This window comes from Uloborus diversus, chromosome 1 (assembly GCF_026930045.1).
Source record: "Uloborus diversus isolate 005 chromosome 1, Udiv.v.3.1, whole genome shotgun sequence".
NCBI classification, from domain to species: Eukaryota; Metazoa; Arthropoda; class Arachnida; order Araneae; family Uloboridae; genus Uloborus; species Uloborus diversus.
The window spans coordinates 58,529,133-58,549,123 of NC_072731.1; the positions used below are offsets into that span (position 1 = coordinate 58,529,133).

Sequence of the window (19,991 nt, forward strand, 5' to 3'; positions counted from 1 at the left end):
TGAACCAAAAAACTGTGCTTGAAAAACTATTTCTTTTTAAATTTATAAATAATTTGCTTTAAAAATATTTTTAAAAACTTTTTACTTAACTTATTGGTTTTAAAAACATAATGGGGTTGTTTCCTTCAGTCAAAAGTATGTACTACTTTTAGTTACTGAAATTGATAGAATAACAGGCATCGCAGCGTTCCTATATTCCTATATTTTCCTATATTTCTGAAAAAGTTCCTATAATTCCTATAATTCCTATATTTTCCTATATTTTCAGTTTCCGATTCCTTTTTTTTTTTTTTTTTCACTTTTCCCCTCGACTTTTGGCTACCGCCTTTTCCGCGATCCACGTGCAGCCGCCATTTTATCTTTCCTACTGTGCAGGGCTCCCAAATGGTTCGCTTTTCCCGCCAAAGTTCGTGTTTTATGGTAAAGTCCGCTTTAGACTTTTAACATTATGGTCTGATTAGTTCGCTTTTATATTGTTTTTACTTAAATATCAGATTTTAAAAGTTTTTCATTTCGTTAAAAGTTACTGTTCTCCCAAGCACGCCGCCGCAGCGCGTGTTAAACAAAGTTCGTACGCCATTGAAAAACCTTGAAAAGTTCTTGGGGGGAAAAAAAGGTCACACACACACATTTTCTAGTGTTTGAAAACCTTGAAAAAGTATAAAAAGTTTCTTTATTGCTTGAATTTATTTATTGTTTGGATTGTGCTGGTAATTCTTTTAAAAATATTTCATTAGTGCAATTTTCTGAACATATATATTCGATATGATTTATCGCGAAAAATTGCTTTCGTGTTTGAGGTTTCAATCCTTTTGCATCTTGTTAATATTTTGATTCTTTTTACAATCCAAAGTGATTTTGACAGGTGCTTACCTTAGCTTAGCTTATTTTTCGTTTAATTTCAATAATTAATGAAGGAATTATTTTGGAAACCATGGCAACATTGAACTTACTCGGCTCGGACGCGGAAAAATGCTTCTCGCTTTTGAAATTTCAATCCTTTTGCATCTTGTAAATATGTTGATGTTTTCCACAATTAGAAGTTATTTTAGTATATGCTACTTTAGTTTAGCTTATTTTTCTTTTGATTTTAATAATTAACGAAGGAAATATTTTGGAAACCATAACAATAACATTGAGCTTATTCGGACTTTGCGGAAAATTGCATCTCGCGTTTGAAATTTCAATCCTTTTGCATCTTGTGAACATTTTGATGTTTTAACAATTGGAAGTTATTTCGACATATGTTTTTATAGATTACCTTATTTTTCGTTTAATTTCAATAATTAACGAAGGAATTATTTTGGAAGCCATGGCAACATTGAACTTACTCGGATTTCGCGGTAAAATGCTTCTCGCGTTGGAAATTTCAATCCTTTTGCATCTTGTAAATATTTTGATGTTTTCCACAATTGGAAGTTATTTTGACATATGCTACCTTAGTTTAGCTTATTTTTCGTTTAATTTCAATAATTAACGAAGGAAATGTTTTGAAAACCATAACAACATTGAGCTTATTCGGAATTCGCAGAGAATAGTTTCAATCCTTTTGCACCTTGTAAACATTTTGATGTTTTTGACAATTGGAAATTATTTTGACATATGCTACTATAGATTAGCTTATTTTTCGTTTAATTTCAATAATTAACGAAGGAATTATTTTGGAAGCCATGGCAACATTGAACTTAATCGGATTTCGCGGAAAAATGCTTCTCGCGTTGGAAATTTCAATCCTTTTGCATCTTGTAAATATTTTGATGTTTTCCACAATTGGAAGTTATTTTGACATATGCTACCTTAGTTTAGCTTATTTTTCGTTTAATTTCAATAATTAACGAAGGAAATATTTTGAAAACAATAACAACATTGAGCTTATTCGGACTTCGCGGAAAATAATTTCAATCCTTTTGCATCTTGTAAACATTTAGATGTTTTTGACAATTGGAAGTTATTTTGACATATACTACTTGAGATTAGCTTATTTTTCATTTAATTTCAATAATTAACGTAGGAATTAAGCTTTCAATCGTTTTGCATCTTATAAATATTTTTATATTTATGGCAATTAGAAGTTATTTTGACATGCTACGTCAGATTAACTCGATTAAATTTTTACTTAAATAACTAAAAAATTAATATTTTTTGTGTTGTTTAATTCAAGCTTATTTAGTTTTCCAAACTTAATTTTGATTATCATTAGCTTATTTTCGGTTATTACTGTTTTTTTGTGTGGGAGGGGGATGGGTATTAAATTTAAACAATTGAGCACATAACATTTTAAAGTAGCGTCTGTATATGAAACAAAGTTGAATTATGTAATTATATGAAGTTGAATTTGTACATCATTTCATTGTCATGATGCCTGCTGCTGTTGTTGTCGTGTGCCAAGTAGGCTGGCAATTTGAGGTGCACTGCTTCACTTTTCCAACTGTAGAGTAATTTGGTGTGAAGTCCGACTTCTACAGTACACACATGCCATAAGGACCCGTTTATAGGGGACAAGGACAGGAGAGAGAAAGTTCGTCCATGCCCGAGCCGGGATTCGAACCCGGACCTTCCTATCGCAGTCAGACTTCTTTGACCACTAGACAAGGCAGGCGGCATGATGCCTGCTAAAGGGGGGAATTTGTTTCCCCCCCCCCATAAAAGTTCAAAGCACTCATGGCCCTGCAATCATGGATTATTTTTTTTAATGTAAGCTTTATGATTCTTGAAAATATACTTTGAATATGAAAATTGCAAAACTATGCCTCATGTGATCTGCTTCTCTTTGTGATTGAGAATTTCAGACATTTTTAGGGAAACTTTCAATACAGTAGATCTGTTTGGTGTGTGATGGATTCATATCGGTGGAGAAGCGATATAAATGCTATTAAAGAAGCATTACAATACAGAAAAACACAAAAATAATTTTAAACTATAGAAAGATGAAGCACAGCTTCATCTATCCTTCAGTGAGACTACCAGCATCCCTGGTTCAATTCAAAATGTATCATTACGCCCATTTAGTTCTATGGAGGCTGCCTTAAGTGCTGCGCTAAGTGCCTCCCCCCCCCCCCCCCATCCAAATGTTTGTGTAAATAATATTATTCAATGGATAAAAAGATCAGTTGTGCAGAAGGTGATAAAGGAATTGTATCATTAAAAATCAGTATTATGGTTAATTAACAAATTATTTTCAGGGATTTAGCAGCAGGCAGCTAATTTGCCTTTTGATGCTTCCTTGTGTTTAAATGAATGGCCCTCTCAAGATCCTCTTTTTAATCCTAACTGGTCCTCTTTAGTCCTCTTTTTGATTGAAATTGGTCCTTTTTTACCCTTTTCTAAAACTAAAATGTGTTGGGAGCCCTGCATTTGTTTCTAGAAAAGTGAAATTTTATCTGCACAATTGCATTCGATCCTCATTGATTTGGAGGCTTTGGTATGAACTTAAAGAAACGGTTTTGATTACTAAAATGCAGTTTCCTAATGAATTCTCATTTATTTATTTTGAAGTAATTTAAAAACCTATTTTAACTTAAATTTTCCAAAATGCATGTTTTTGTAAACAAGTGCAAGGTTCTATTTATTAATTTTTTTAATGAAAGTAGTAAAAACTAACCCCCCCCCCCCCTCTCTTTTTGTACTTTAAAACTTTGGGACAGTGGTGGCTACCAAGTTTTTTAGGTCTGGATTATTTTGCTTTCATGACCAAATATTTCTAAATCAAATATATATTTTACAGGGTGTCCTTCAAAGTCATGGGAAATCGTGGATTTCAACTATGATCGAATTTGGTACTGAAAAGTCAGGATTTTCAGGGGGGGAAAATGGTCAAAAAGTATCATATCAGAGATTTTTCTGAAAAAAAAACACAGTATACATTTAAATTTTTAATTTGCATACATTTAAATTTTTACCTGAACACTTTTTTCTAGAAAAGAAAAGGAAATTCACAATAATTTCTTTTTCACAAAAATAAAGAAAATTCACAAAAAATATTTTGCTTTTTCGCATAACGGGGACTTAAAAAATGAAACCTGGATTGACCCTTGATATTACTGTGACATGTGACTTTGATTTCAGCATAGCACATGTTTCAACAACTTATAAAACTTTAAGTTTGGCTTTTACTGCATTGTCAAGTGATAACATAAATTCGAACAGAACTTCACGAATTTCATTCTACTGCACAGCTTGCCCATCGCAGTATCGGATCAGGCAAAATCTTTCATTAAAAATTAGGTTAGTGACACAACTATTTTAAGAAAGATTTGTGTTCATCTACAAAAAGTTTCGTCTATTTTTTTTATTTTTAAAGAAGTATGCCTTAATATGTTTAGTACAAATTACAGTTTTACGCTCTTTTACTGTTTGTAAAATTGATTTTGTGTGTATTTTTAGACTTATTTATGTGTATGTATTGCACTTATGTCAGGTAGTGTAATTACATGTTTTTAATCGAATAATAGTATTGCATTTTGAAAAAAAATGTCATACTGGCGAGCTTTGTTATCAAAATTCCTGTATATCCTTTTTTTTTTCAAAATATTCCTATATTATTTCGAAAAATTCCTATATTGTTTGCAGAAAATTCCTATATTTTCCATCGAATTCCTATATTTTTTTCAGAAAATTCCTATATTTTCCTATATTTTTGTTGGCAAATGTCACTTCTATCCCTGGAATAAGCAAAAAGAAAAAAAAACATAGAGCAAGAAAAAAACTTTCATTACCCAACACTTAATTTTTAATTAATTATTTTAAATGTCCAGTTTTAAAAATAAGGTGTGGTCTTTATGGCGTGCGTCACAAATGATGTACTTTGGCGCATCTGTCTACCGCATTTCCACGTTATGATGATCTAGAAGCGAATTAAATATTATGCTCTACGCTTACTCTCAACCATATTGTTGCCAGTACACGTGAGTAAAGATGTGAGTTAAATATTTCGCTCTGTGATTGGCAACAGTGAATGGAATTTCAGCGTTTGTGATATCATCGGCAGAAGCATAAACAATGAAAGCGCGCCGATTAAAATATCTTTTACAAATATTAAACTTAGTCAAGTTATTTAAAAAATGGTCAGATCCCATGTTTTTAAGGATGCTCTTTTGAGAAAAAATACTTTTAAAATTTTGGAAACGACCTCATTTGAGGAAATTAATATTTTAAATTTAAATGTAATTTTCATAGTAAGTGATTGTGTACAATTTTCCTGCTCCATCTTTTTAATACACATTGTTTGTTTGTAATTTTGCTGTAAGGGCTATTCAATTGTTTTTGAGGTACCTATTGCGTTTTAAATTTAAAACTTTCATAGATTCATTTATTTTGAATGAACCTATAATCTGAATGACGAATGAATCTACATCTGAACCATTTAATCTGATTAATAAACAGATTCAGAAAAAGCCTAAACCCAGTGGTTGGAAAAACTACATTTTTTTTTTTTTTTTTTTGTAGCGAACTACAACTACTTTATCACAAATGTAGTTAACTACAACTACTTTTTTCAAAATGTATATATATATATATATATATATAATAAAAGTGAAAAATATTGAAAAGACCACACCAAAAGCCCAAAGATGCGCGACGAAGCAAAACTAAAAAGCCAAGTAAATATAAAATATGCAAGCCAAATACCAAATATTAAACAAATTATATAAAAAATAATGATGAGAAAAGGGAAAATTGCAAACCGCTATTTAATAGGAAAAGACAAAGTATGAATCCAGAGCTCATCAGCCATGGAGAAGTCAATAAATATGGTCAAAAGACCAAAAAATTTAACTATGAACTAAAAGAGAGTGTTTAAGCTCCAGTACATGCAATATAGAGTAACATTGGGTAAATGCACCACATGTTAAACTATAAACAATAAAGAAGAGCTCAAACCTAAAATTAAAAGCAGGGAGTTTAGCCTCAAATAATTAGGAAAACAAGTTCCGAAATAATTAGCCATCCACTGGACAGTACTTTCAGGACCAAAGTTTTTGTCCATTAACGGGGAGTGTCCGCTATTAGGGAGTCTGAATTTACAATACAATCTGCATTTTAAACCTACGCATACAGTGTATAATTCTAAATGAGTAGTGCAAATATAAGTTTACTTAACCAATAGGTAAATAATTCGCTGAATCTTTCGGGAAAATAAAATAGGAAGGCATTTGTAAATTGTTCCCTCTTGCTGAACAAAACCAATCAATCAATGTCGTTGATTTTCAGCACCTTTTTAGTTTTAGAGGGTAGCAAAATGTAGCCCAATCTGCTACTTTTCACTTAATCTGACAATACTGTGCCATTTCCTGATCAGCGTCTGGAGGGAAAGGACGTGGCTCCAACACTCGTCTCCCAAAATCTAGTGAGGGGGGGAGTACTGTTAAGTTGCAGGAGAGTATTTTTTTGAATGAATTTCTCTCCCATGCAAACTGATAAACCAAGGTACTGTGTGAAATGAGAAAGATTTTTTTTTCTTCTGTTTTTTGTAGGAATTTCGTGCATGAAATAGAAACAAAACTTCCATAAGCTTTGACTTAAAAGGCTCCTTTTTTCGGAAATTAAGGGGGTGAACATCCTAAAGGAGTACAAAAAATGCTTGCCATGATGATTTACTGTCCGCTAACGGGAGTGTCCGCTAAGGAGGAGTGAAATACATTATACTCCTATCTCAAGGGTCTAGGGTCTTCAGAAACTGTCCGCTAATGGGGAGTGTCCGTTAATGAAGGTTTGACTGTATATATATATATATATATATATATATATATATATATATATATATATATATATATATATATATATATATATATATATATATATGTATGTATCAGCACTCTGCATTCACTATGAGTTTTCTTAAAATATTTGTTTCACTTTCATGCTTGTCCCAGCAACTTCAGTTTTCTACGGTAAGTTCATGTTTGAGTATTTCTCTCTTTTTTTTGACTTAATGTAAATTAGTTTCAGTGTTTTAAAATTTGCTTACTCAGCCTTGACTCTCATTAGAGCGTACGCTTGAATATTGTATGACATATCTTTTTTTATGTAAGTTTTGGTTTTAAAGGGATGTACCTAAGTTAAGTGTCAAACTGTATTGAATTATAAGTTTTGCAAATGATGTATAAAAGAATTTGAAGTTTTCTCTTGTGTATGAAAATATAAAATTTAAATAAAATGAACCATCAATGTAAAGCACAATTCCTCAAAGTATTAGAAGAAATTATTGGTACCAATATTGGTGCAAAATTAGGACCAACCAAGGACCAGGGTTGAAATTTTCCGGGTCCTAATAAATCCAGTTTTCCAGTATGCATTTTTTAAAGATGCCTGGAATGGAACTTGTTTTCATTGCTATTTTTCTTTCCATTCCTTTGATGTAAATCTAACCCTTTTTATTCAAATATTACTTGTCTAGTTGATATTATGTAACATAATCAAGGTTTTTTTTACACCTTGTCCAAATGCCATTTCTGTATTATTAATGCATGTTAATCAATTTCTAAAAAATGGAGGTGTTCTTGTCTTGAAAAATGTTTTTCAAGACAATATATATATATATATATATATATATATATATATATCTTAAGCATCTACTTCAAAATTGCAAAAATATTATTCATAATGCATTGTTTTACATTTGAAATACGCTCAGGAACATTGAAAATAGCGCCCCAAGAAAGAAGAAAGGTACAATCACGAAACTTTATAAAAAGAGTGGCATCTGATATTCAAATGATCCGAGTTTGGTGTTAATGTGCATGACCGTTTACCCTACGGTATGGGTGCAATCGGGGAAAATGTACTATATGACCAGGTGCATAATTTAAAATTTATAAATGTTACGATAACACCTGGATTGTTGGAGAAACTTAATCAGTGCAGGATGCCAGGAAAGCGAGTTAGAAAATGTTTCTTACATTTAAGCGAGTTTGAGAGAGGTTTGATCATCAGCATGAAAATTGCGCGCTGGTTGATGAGCCATGTTGCTGCTCAGATGGATTGTTTGGAGTGTTCCGTTGGAAACAGAAGCAGTGGACACAAAATAGTACTTCCGTTTGAAAAACCGGGTCTGGAGTGACCAGGAATGCTACTAGGAGAGAGGACCAAAAGATCGTCCGCCAAGTGCTCGTGGATCCCACAGTGACTCGTTCCACCACAGAAGCAGACGTAGAGGTAGCAGTTGTTCCCCAAACCATTTCTAGACATCTAGCTAAAGTGGATCTGCAGTCCACATGTACTCCTTTTAACACCAAAACATATGCAACTCTGTCTACAATGGTGCAAAACCAGAGTGATGTGGAATATCATTGACTGGCAAAAGGTGTGATGGACTAAAATACTTCAGCATATTACATAAAGCCATATTCGAAATTATACTTCATCTAAAGCGATTTCTAAATTCAATCTTATTTCTAGTTACTAATTCCAATTTACTATTGCCGAGGATGGTATTGTAAAAGATTCCATGATTTGCATTCCTAAATACTAATATCAATTCAAGATATTCAACGAATACTAAATTCGGATAATGCTTGATGATTCAATCATATCATATCTATCGACAATCATTTCAATTAATACATCTAAAATATATGAAAAGAGAACTCGATGGCTTGATAATGCCAGAGAGTCAAAACCCCTACTGCAATCTAACAGCGGGCAAAATAAAACTAAACACGAGAAAGAGAGAGAGATTCAACACCTGAAGAAATTCCCAGTTTGTTTTCATTCATACCGGAAGTTGTTTTACCGCGAGATTGCTTAGCAAAGTGAATTAGGTTATCATTACACTGCAAACATTCACAGTAAGTTTACATTTACATGATTATAGTTGTTTGTAAATTATGAGATACATATAATAAATTAATGATAATATATTTAGGATAAACTTATGTTTATCAAGCTGGTGTTCAGTGATGATTCCCGGTTCGCTTTAGGGTCATATGATAACCGCGCATGGGTGTGGAGGCGTCCACAAGGAAGATACAATTACACCTATTCTATCGCACGACACACTGCCTGCACCGCGGTTATAATGTATGGGGCGGTCCATTCTAGTTGTGGTACGTGGAACTTTAACAGGTCAGCATTTTGTTAATGAAATTCTGCAACCACATGTAGGACCGTTCCTAAATGGTCTCCCAGGGGCAATTCTCCTGAAAGATAATGCTCGGCTGCATACAGCTAGTGTTGCTCACAGGGTTGGCTTTCTGCCGGCAGAAACTTTTTTGCCGTGCCAGTGGCAGAAACTGGTTATAACCGGTTAAAACCGGCAGAAACTGGCAAAAGCTTAAAATCGTCTTAAAAAACTAAAATAATTACTAAATTATATTTGTTTAGGTAAACAAAAAAATTTAACTTCATTTCAAAAATAAAAAATAAAATGTTATGCTAGTGCCCTTGATTTAGTTCAGAAAGGGAACTTTTCAATTGCTGATGCTCGTAATATTTGGATTAATCTAACAAAGGACGAAAATCCTATGGGTTCTTAGGATAGAGGAGTGACATACAAAATTAAATTGGAATTACTGTTTGTAATTTGCTCACAAATAAGCTTCATCTAAATTGCTTGTGATTGAAATTATCATGTGCTTCCAGAAGAAAGTGTCAAATTTTACTTGCTAATATTAATCTAGATTTTGTACGTAATATCACAGCTTTGCAAAACAAATTGGCCCCACTTCTCAAAACTCATTTTTCTAGTCGAATTTTTACCACTACTCTAGTTACTACATGATGGACCAGTTTTAAAAAATATATACAATTTGAAAGTTTTATAAATAATATTGCTTGCTCCTTGATGCATTGCCTGCTAGATCTTTTGTTGCAAGAATATTCTGAAGTTTCTCATTCGTGCATATTAAATTGAGAAACTATTTAGATTTTTAGAACTACCTTTTCCATGAAGCAACTGAAGGGTCCAAACAATGTAACATTTCATTCTGAATTGTGATAATATTGTAAATTAAACTGTGCTTTGGTTAACAATTAATTATTTTTTCCATGCATTTTCTTCTGTACTCTACTGTTTACTACAATTTTTTTTTTTTTTTTTTTTTTTTTTTTTTTTTTTTTTTGTCATTTTGAGAGTTTTTGCCAGTTTCTGCCAAAAATGTGGCAGAAAGTGGTTTTTACCATGCCGGTTTTAACCGATTTCTACCAGTGGTTTTAACCGCCCCGCCAGAAACTTGCCAGCCCTGGTTGCTCACGACTTCTTAGGTCCTCTTGAGACTTTCCATGGCCTTCCTGCTCCCCTGAATTGTCTCCTATAGAGCATGTATGGAATCAGCTGAAATGCCAGATACTGCCATGTTACTCTGTGCAAGGTTTTTTTTTAGTGGCTGTTCAAAATTTGTGGGCCCATCTGCATCATCAGACGTTTAATTAGCTCAATGCCGAACCGTATTGCGGCTTTGAATTGCAGCAAAAAGGTGTCCAATGCAATTGAAGTATCACTGTATTTATCTCATTTCTTAGCCTGTATTTGTTTAATTGTCTAGATTTTGGGATCAAGTGTATCTCCCACCTATATTATTCTGTGAATTAAATTTCACTTTAATCCAATATTTCCTTCTTGGGGCGCTATTTTCGATGTTCCTGAGTTGTATGTCTATTTTAAGATCTTAGATTTATGAATTTTAAAATTAATTGTAATTATGTGCAAGATTTTAATTTAGTAAATACTTGTTAAAATATTACTTTATGTCAAAAAAAAAGATCTTTCATACCAACTTTTAAAACGTTAACAAAAAACTGTGAAAAAAAAACCCTTAGTCTTTTTATTTGAAAAAAAAAAAACTAATGATTTTTACATATAAAAGGCAATGAGAAGCAAAGGATTTTTTTTAAGTTTCTTATAAAACGCGTTTAAAGTTCAGATCCTAGGTATGCTTTCATTAAAAATTTTTTTATCCAAATCATGCTGTATAGCAGTACCCACCAGAACTACTAAAATTGGGGTTGGTACACAAAAAAAATTTTTTTTTGAAAAGAAATAAAAAAAAAACTTTTTTTTTTTGTTTAAACCAGATTCTTTTGGTTTAAACCAGGTTTATTTGGTTTACGGCCCTATTCTCAATACCGTCACAGCACGGAGATGAAATTCGGTTCCCCAAAACCGAAAAGTAAGGGAAAACTAGTTTCGAACGCGGTTCTTCAAGTCATTTCAAGCACAAATTAGGGGAGCCGAGTTTTAACTGAAGTAAAAATTAAACGGCTGTTATCATTGGGTAGAGTGACTCATGTGACATTTTCTACCTGACTGCATTCCACGTGGTAGTAAATTCGGGCACGAAGAATGATTGACATATAATAAAAATTGGGAGTAGCAAAATGGATCTATAGTTCATGCAATTTTTTTTTTATTAGACTCAATTTGAAATTTAAAGACATCAATGCATTTTTTTAATGTTTCTGGAAAGAAACTTAATGTTTTTTCATCTTGTTATTAATTGTTTTTTTTAATCTTGTTATTAATCAAGATGAAATAAAAATTAATTCAATAATATAGTCACGTTCTTGGCAAGGGTTTCATCTGGGTCGGGCTGTAATTTACGAAATCCCCCTCCTCCCTCTTTCAAAAAGATGTTTTATGTAAATATTAAGTTCGTGCTATTTTTTAGAAACAGTAACTTATTTTTATTTTGGCGTTGTAACTATAGTTCTAATTAAAAAACGAGTTTAATTACGAATAAATTCTATGTAAAATTTGCCCTAGACGCATATGTAATGTGCCCCATCCAAGCGCAATATTGTGCTTTGTTTCCGTTGACATTTAATGGATTAAATATGATTTAAGAAAAAATCGGGAAAAACTTCAGAAAATTAATTAAAATTTAGTTATTTTATTAACTTTGAAATCCAATTTGGGTGCAATTCCGGGGCAGACCATTGTCCCTCCCCCCCCCCCCCTCTAGATACGCTACTGATTAATATATTAGTCTCTTTCTAATATTGAAAATCTGTCAGTCATAAATGTTTTTTTTTTCCTTGTGTGTGAAGTAAACATTTTTGAATAATATAGAAGCTTAATATTTTCCACTATGTTGTGTATGCATTTGAAAGAAAGAAAAGAATTAAAAACATAGAAAAGAAAAATAATTTACCATATTATTAAAAACTTGTTACAATGTATTTGTTTTAGAACCCGATCCCCTCCCCCCTCCATCTGTTCCATTTCGTGAAACATTTGTTAACATTTATTGTCTTTAAAATCCATAAACTTATTAATATAAACGACACAGGACAAATTCATAAACTGCATTTTGCCCTGCATTAGTTTTCCACGTGAAGAACTTATTTTTTCAACAATATAGTCTTTTCTAAAAGTTGAAAAAATAATTATATATTTTTATCATCCAAAAATTCAAGGGCACCCATATAGGGCAAGTGGGGACTCAAGGCCCCCCCCCCCTTAGAAATTAGAACTTTCTTGCTTTAGTATTTTTTTTCTTTGCTAAAATGTAAAAACATTTCTTTTCCAGCCATTATTGAATAAGTAAAAATGTCAAATTTTATTCACTTTAATCTGTACTGAAATCGGTTTCCACGGGAAAATATCCTGCTAAAACATGTGAAAAATATCTGAGCCCCCCCCCCCCCTCCCCTTAAAATTTTGCATATGGACGCCCATGTAAAAATTCCTTGTTATCATTCACACCTTAATTTTTACAATCACTTGTTTTTCAAAGCTCTTTCTCATCCCCTATCTTGTAATTACATGCGTGTTTGTATGCAAAAATAAAATCACATTCTAACTGCTTCTATATTTACATTCCCTAGCATAAAATCAAATGTTATTTCATCCATTGAGAATATTTTTCCACATTAATGTGTTCATGAAGCTAGTAATAGTAATTTCTTCTGCAATTAAAAATCTCCTGAACCGTTTTATTTATAATTATTTGAAACAAAGAAACTTTTAAATTTGTTTAGATATTATTGTGTTGTGCATTGAAATTTTGTGGAACATTCAGCTTCATTCTGTCATTTTCTGTCTTGGAATGATTTATGTAATTCGGTCTCTCAATTGGACAAGATACCTTGCTACTTCAATAATTGATCTGAATAAAAAAGTTGCAACAGGTACTACTGTTTAAGAAAAGTAATTGATTTTTCCAGGGGTCCCCCCCCCTCCTGAACCCTACGAAGACCCCCCAAATGGATGACTCCCCTAAAAAATGAAGAAATTATTCCTTAAACACCCCCCCCCCCCCCAATTTCATGGCATATTCTGTGCCATAACCCCCCTCCCCTCCTCCCCCAGCGGGGTTGAGCACTCCTGATTATTTTGCTTACGGACCATTTTTCATTTCCCCAAACTCATAAAAATAATGGCAAGTGCTATTTTGTCACATTTTTCACAAATTTAAAACAAAGTTTTAGCAATTATTAAAGCTATGTTGTGACGTTATATGACTATAATTCAGGGAAGAATTTGTTTAAAAACTATTAGCGGCTTAAAAATTGTTTGACCAGCATTTTAAAATTGGAGCAATGCTGCATTAAAAAAAATAATAAGTTTTCGTGCTACTTTAAAATTTCCAGAAATTATTTGATAAAGACTAGTTTGTAATGGACGAAAGTGTTCTTTAGATATTCTCTCAGAAGTGGCATCTAATCCCTCCCCCCTCCCCAATAATTATTTTTTCATGCAGTATTCTTTTGTAACGTTTTTGTTGTTAATTGAGGCGAAAGTTTAAAAACGAAGAAACGGTGCGGCAGAAAGAAATCAGATTTCAAAAAAAAAAATTATTTACTTACCAATCGCAACTTTTCTGTGCTACAGTGACATGGAAATTTTTTAAAAAATGATTTTTTTCGCACCATTCTGTTAAGCATTGCATTAATGTTTTCGGTCGTACTTTTTGATAACACCTGTAACGAATGTTAATTCTGATTAAATTTTGTAATTTATCTTTGTTTCTCTGACATCAAGAATGTTTTGCGAATGTTTATCAATAGTTTCTAGCATTTGCAAATCGCTCAAAATAATCCAAACGGCCGTCGTCCATTTTGTTTGCTCATAAAGGAATGATGGGAAGGAAATCTAGTTTTCAACCGTCGAAGTCCTGGTGATGGGCCGAGCTCTGGAAGTGGGCATTCTTCGTCGGTTCTGTGATCGAGTTTAATGCCAAACCGGAATGGAGAATAGAGTTGTTTTTCAACTTCCAGGTTTAAGTCTCGGTCCAAGTTTTAGCCGGAGTGGAGAATACCAGCATTAAACACTATTTGTATGTAAAACAATTTTATTTTAGGAAAATCAGGAAGATTTTATCAATTAATCGTTAAGAAATGTTTAACATTCATATTTATACCTAATTTCTTCGTAATTAATTGCATAATTAAAAGCAAAATCTTGTAGTTTCATTTCCTCATACAGAGATTTCTATAGGAGAGTATTGTTTGAAATTCTTTATTTAAAAAAATACAATACATAAATGGGCCTTGGTATGAATAATAAAAGAAATGATTTACTGTGATAGTTCAGACATTATTAATTACAAGTAACCAAGAGTTAATTCTTGTAAATTAATTTCCTCATAATCACAGCTATCTACGATAAATAAAAAAATAAAAGTAAAATTAAAATCACGCATTCTAAAACATGGAAAGTATTTTGAAGTATCTATAAATGAATCACAAGTCTTATGTACATTACGGAACTTTAAAAATCAAAAGATCAACGCATATTTTGTTTTTTAAAGATTTAAAAAAAGTTACAAATCATGTACTTCTTTTACCTAATGTATCAGTGACAACAATTATAGAAACATAGCCCAGTCATTTTAGCCAAAAACTGGGTCAACACCTCGGAATGCGAGATTAGTAGCTGTGAATTCACATATACCTTTATTTTGTCATTCTAAATGCTGTCTCAAAAGTCTCATTAAATTTTGTGTCCGCCTCTGAAGATATTCAAGGTCAAAGGTCACAAAAATCAGGGGGTTTTTTTGCAAATATCTCGCTTTCTATGGGTTTAATGTTATAAACATATATTTTAAATATTGTATTACAAAAAAATGTTTCCTACAAAAATTGTAGAGAATTTTATGCTCTACAATATTTAAAATATATGTTTATAGCATTAAACCCATAGGAAGCGAGATATTTGCAAAAAATTGATTTTTGTTATCTTTGACCTTGAATATCTTAAGAAGCGGACACGAGATTTAATGAGACTTTTGAGACAGCATTTAGAATGTCAAAATAAAACTATTTATCAATTTACAGCTTCTTATCTCGCATTCCGAGGTGAAACCCCTAATATGACTGGACTAACAGGACAAGCAGGTTTTAAGAAAATCATTGTTTTCCATTGTGGACACTATTTCTCCTGGTTTAATGCATTTTGGAATACAATTTTTTTTATCAAAGAAAAAAAAATACCTAAAGAGCCTCAGTATGAAAATACTTTACTAACATAGTTTAATATTGAAGACTCGTAAAAATTAATGTTTATTGATTCTTCCACCATTCATACAAGAGACTTCTTTTATCATATTGGGATAAAAAAAGTTTTTTGAAAGGTGAAAATTTGGCAGTAAATTTTTTTTTATAAGAGCACTGAGTTACATGAATATTTTCTGTATTCATAATTTTATGTACAGTGAAACTTCGGTTAGTCGAACTTTGATGAGCCAAAAACTTCAATAAACGGATGTGAATATTGATTCCTGCCTCACTGAATAGAAAATTAATGTTCTTTACTTTCGATAAGCCGAATTTAGTTGAGTCAAAATATTCGATTAGTCGAATTTTACTTTCAATAAGCCGAATTTAGTTGAGTCAAAATATTCGATTAGTCGAATTTTATTTTATGACCGTCTCAAAAGTTTCTTTGCTAACGTAACTCTATAAGTCAAAATCGTGTGTTTTTTTTTTTTTTTTTTTTTTTTTTTGCTCCTCAAAAATTATGAACAAAAAGAAATAAATTCGCACAATTGCATTGCATCAAAAGGTGTCTGCAGTATTTCTGGTGCAAGGGATTAAGAAATAGGATATTTTCATTTTCAACTGCCTTTAAGAACTATGAGAGTCAGCTTTTTGCTCTTTGTGTCATAGTTTTACATAAAATGACTTCAAAAAAAAAGTTAATTGAGATTGTTAAAAGTGTGAAATATTAAAATTAATTGAAAAGGGAGAAATCCAGAGAAAATTAGCTGACACATATGGAATTTCCGAAACTAGTGTCTAATAAGTGCGCCAAACTTCAATAAAGAGTTATTTTGTTGAAAAGTAGATCATCATAGTTATAAATGTATTAAATGTATATGAGAAAAAAAAATAAGCAAAAAATTTGTTATTTTTGATTAGCTATGATTTTTTTAGGAACTATTAATATCAAATAACTTTTTATAAAAAAATGATTTTTTTTTTGATCAATTTACTGAAATTTTAAATTTACATGACACATTATACGTCATTCTGAGAAAATGACCTCTAAAAATATTTGAATAACATTTTAATTTATTGTTTCAAAGTAATGTTAAAGAATGAAAGTGAGTTGAACGGAAAGAGTAAGTGTCAATTATTCAAAAAATGAATACATGGTGTAAGAAATGACAAAAAAAAAGAAAAAAATCATTACCCCCTTTATAAGTTGACCACCTGTCTAAGTTGACCACCAAAGTACTGCACCGCAAGTGGTCAACTTACACAGGTTTCACTGTATTGTCATATTTTCAGAGAAGTAGATTTGAAAAATGTTCAAATATTTTGGAACATGAAATTTTGATTTGAGTCGCAAAAAGTTTCCTAATAAGCTTTTTATTTCAGGTATTTACCTTCTGCCAACCAATTCCTCCAAATTTCGTTTGATGTATATCTTCCTGGATCAAACTTCAAGAAAACGTGTCCCGATATTCCGAAGTATCGAATAGCTGTAGTGAGGTAAGTAATTCTTGCATAAAAATACTTCTATTTTCTAAATATTGAAAAAAAAAAACTTTTGTATTAGATTTTAATTGTATTGTATTTTACAATTCTGTTTTTGTATGCTTTTGCCCCATGAAATTAATTTTCCAGAAAAATATTTCAGTTTTCTGAAAGAAAGACATGAAAGATGCATAGGCATCCTGAACTAATATCTTTGGTTGAACTAATATTCTAAATTTGCCAAATAATGATAAAGATGATCTTGTACATATGCCATACCTGTATTACATCTAATGAGCCTAAATTTGAATTACTTCCAAAAGGGGGGGGGGAATCATATAAAATCTGAATTTTAATATAATGACTTCAAATTAATAGGGTGTGTATTATGCGGCCCTGAGAAGTTGAGCTCCGATTCTGACAATATTTACCTCTGTTTTGGAAAATAAGGAGGGGTAATTGGCGTTGAGTTGAGAAACTTTCTTAATAATTTTTCAAAAATACTCCAACTAAAATCCGAACCAATAACCCGTCTATTTTTCAGTAAACTCCCCTAAAACAGGTAAACATAGTCAAGGTCACAGCTCAACTAACCAGAGCTGCACAATAAGTAATGTATTTTTTGTAATATTTATCAATATGTAAATGATATATATCATTAATATGAATGAATGAAATAAGAGAAACCTTTTATATGCATACAAAAAATAAAAGATACACAAAAAGTAGAAATGAACAAATATGACGTGCATATGGTTGTCAAAAAGAAATAAAATTGTACTTTACTAACCTAACATGGAATTCAATTTTAAAAACTCTGCTGAGTGACATAGTAGTTCAAAACAAGAATCGGCACACAGTCATCCTTTGCATATTTTGCACGCGTAGAAAAAAAGGTTGGCTTGTTTTTGCTTTTTTTTTTTTGTGCATGGGACGAATTGCCATCTAGCTATTTTACCTTTTCCATCAATGTAAAATTTCAAAAAATGTCTTCAGGATAATCGCAAAATTTAGGTACAGTCAAACCTCCCTTAATGGACACTCCCAAATAGCAGACAGTTTCTGAATCCCAAGACCCTCGAGATGGGCGTATAATGTATTTCACTCCTCGTTAGTGGACAGTATATCAGCCGAGTTTCGTTTTATTTTTCTGTGTCTGGTAAGCTTTTGCTCAGCACTGCTTTTGTGACAAGCATTTTTCTTCTCCTTTGCGATGTTCTGAGGCTAACCAGTACCGATAAAAGGGTTAACACCCCTTTTTCTCCGAAAACAGGAGCCATTCAAGTCAAATGTTTTTAGTCGAAGTTTACAAAAGTTTTGTTTTCATTTCATGCACAAATTCAAGCAAAAAGCAAAGGAAAAAAAATCTTTCTCCTTTTACATAGTATCTTGCTTTATCAGTTTGCATGGGAGAAAAAAAAATACTCTCGTGCAACTTAAAGGCATCCCCCTCCCCCCCCCCCCCTCTTTCTACTAGATTTTGGGAGATGAGAGTCAGCTCCGCGTCCTTTCCCACCATACGCTGATGAGGAATCGGCACAGTATTGCCAGATTAAGTGAAAAGTAGCAGATTGCGCTACATTTTGCGACCATCTAAAACAAAAAAGGTGTTGAAAATCAACGACATTGATTCCACTGTGCTTGACTGATTTTGTTCAGGTAGAGGAAACAATTTACACAAATGCCTTCCTATTTTATTTTCCCGAAAGATTCCGCGGATTATTTACTTATTAGTTAAGTTCACTTAGATAAGCAAAGCTCATTAATTTAATTTAGAACTAGACACTGTATGTGTAGGTTTAAAATACAAAATTAAAATGCCATCGTAAATTCAGACTCCCCAATAGCAGACACTCCCCGTTAACGGACAAAAACTTTGGTCCTGACGGTGTCCACTATTGGGAGGTTTGACTGTACCTGGTGATTTTGGAGCAATTTTATGAATCTTTGGTTTGGTAAACTTTTTTGTTATTTGATAGATAACTCTAGTTCTGAACTTTAAAGTGAATATTTTCACTCCTTTAACTTATATATCTGCTTATCTAGTATAATAATATACTTATCTAGATATGCTTATCTAGTATAATAATATACTAGATAAGCATAAAAGAATAGCCTAGTGTTAAAAAGTTATATTTTTTAAACTATTACACTAGCTGACCTAAGATATTAACATATTTTTGAAAACAATTACATGCATGGTTGGAAATAATTGCTAGTTATGTTAAGCTATGTTGTGACTAGACATATTGAGAAAATGTCCTCTTTTTTTGTGCAAATTTATTGTTCCTTAATATCAGTTATGTAAATCATATGTGTGTTTCACTTGATCAAACATAAAATTTAAAAAAAAAAGCTTCCTAAGACTGATTTGCAGACTATAGTATGATTAAATTGTTAAATAAATCTAAGACGTAAAAAAAAATCTTTTCTATGATTAAAAATCTCAAAAATATAAAATTTCCAATCTTTTAAGTATGGTGGTCGAAATAACCGATGTTAGTCTTTCTAGGTATACGGAAAATGTTGTCTTTCTAGTGTTAATACAGTTTTCTTTTTGTCCTTAAATGCAAATAAATTCACAAAAAAAAAATTCTGCATCTTTACAGTTTCATTCTTGTTTAGATCAGGAATGACTTTCGGCATTCCTTTTCTAGACCACATGATAATCCCACTCATGTTTGTGTTGTTTCATGTAGATCAGAAGCAAGGCAGAAATATATTAAATGCATTAAGTACTGAACATTTACCCTCTACAGTTTAAATTGGTGTCTTTTTTTTCTTGCGTGAGAAATTACTTAGCTCAAAAATGAAATAATTTGAAAAAAATTTCTTTGTATTTGTTTATAGAGCAACAGATCCAATTCCGAAATTTGCGGAAATAGTTGTCTTACAAAAGAAGTGGAATGATGGTGCAATCTTACAGTTAGCAGTTGTTGATAATGGTGATATCAGCTTTTATTCATTCAACAGCATTCAGTTACCTCGTCTCATACCTCATGATGTGTGATGACCCAAGTGAAGAATAGTTTTTTATATAATCTTGTAAATATTTAACATGTTTTAAGATTCCCAAATCATTTTTTTTTTTTTTTTGCAATTTGTAAAACAAATTTGTTGTTAATAAAAAGGCA

The 19,991-nt window shown here is 31.9% G+C and overlaps 1 protein-coding gene across 1 annotated transcript in view; it reads left to right on the forward strand.

Annotated features, from left to right (window-relative positions):
* Nucleotides 1-19,991, forward strand: part of LOC129234584 (uncharacterized) — a 69,060-nt gene extending 49,069 nt beyond the window's left edge. The window contains exons 8-9 of the mRNA XM_054868607.1: nucleotides 16,759-16,872; nucleotides 19,708-19,991. Coding sequence (XP_054724582.1) covers nucleotides 16,759-16,872; nucleotides 19,708-19,867 — 274 coding nt within the window. The 3' untranslated portion in view covers nucleotides 19,868-19,991. The remainder of the gene's footprint in view (nucleotides 1-16,758; nucleotides 16,873-19,707) is intronic.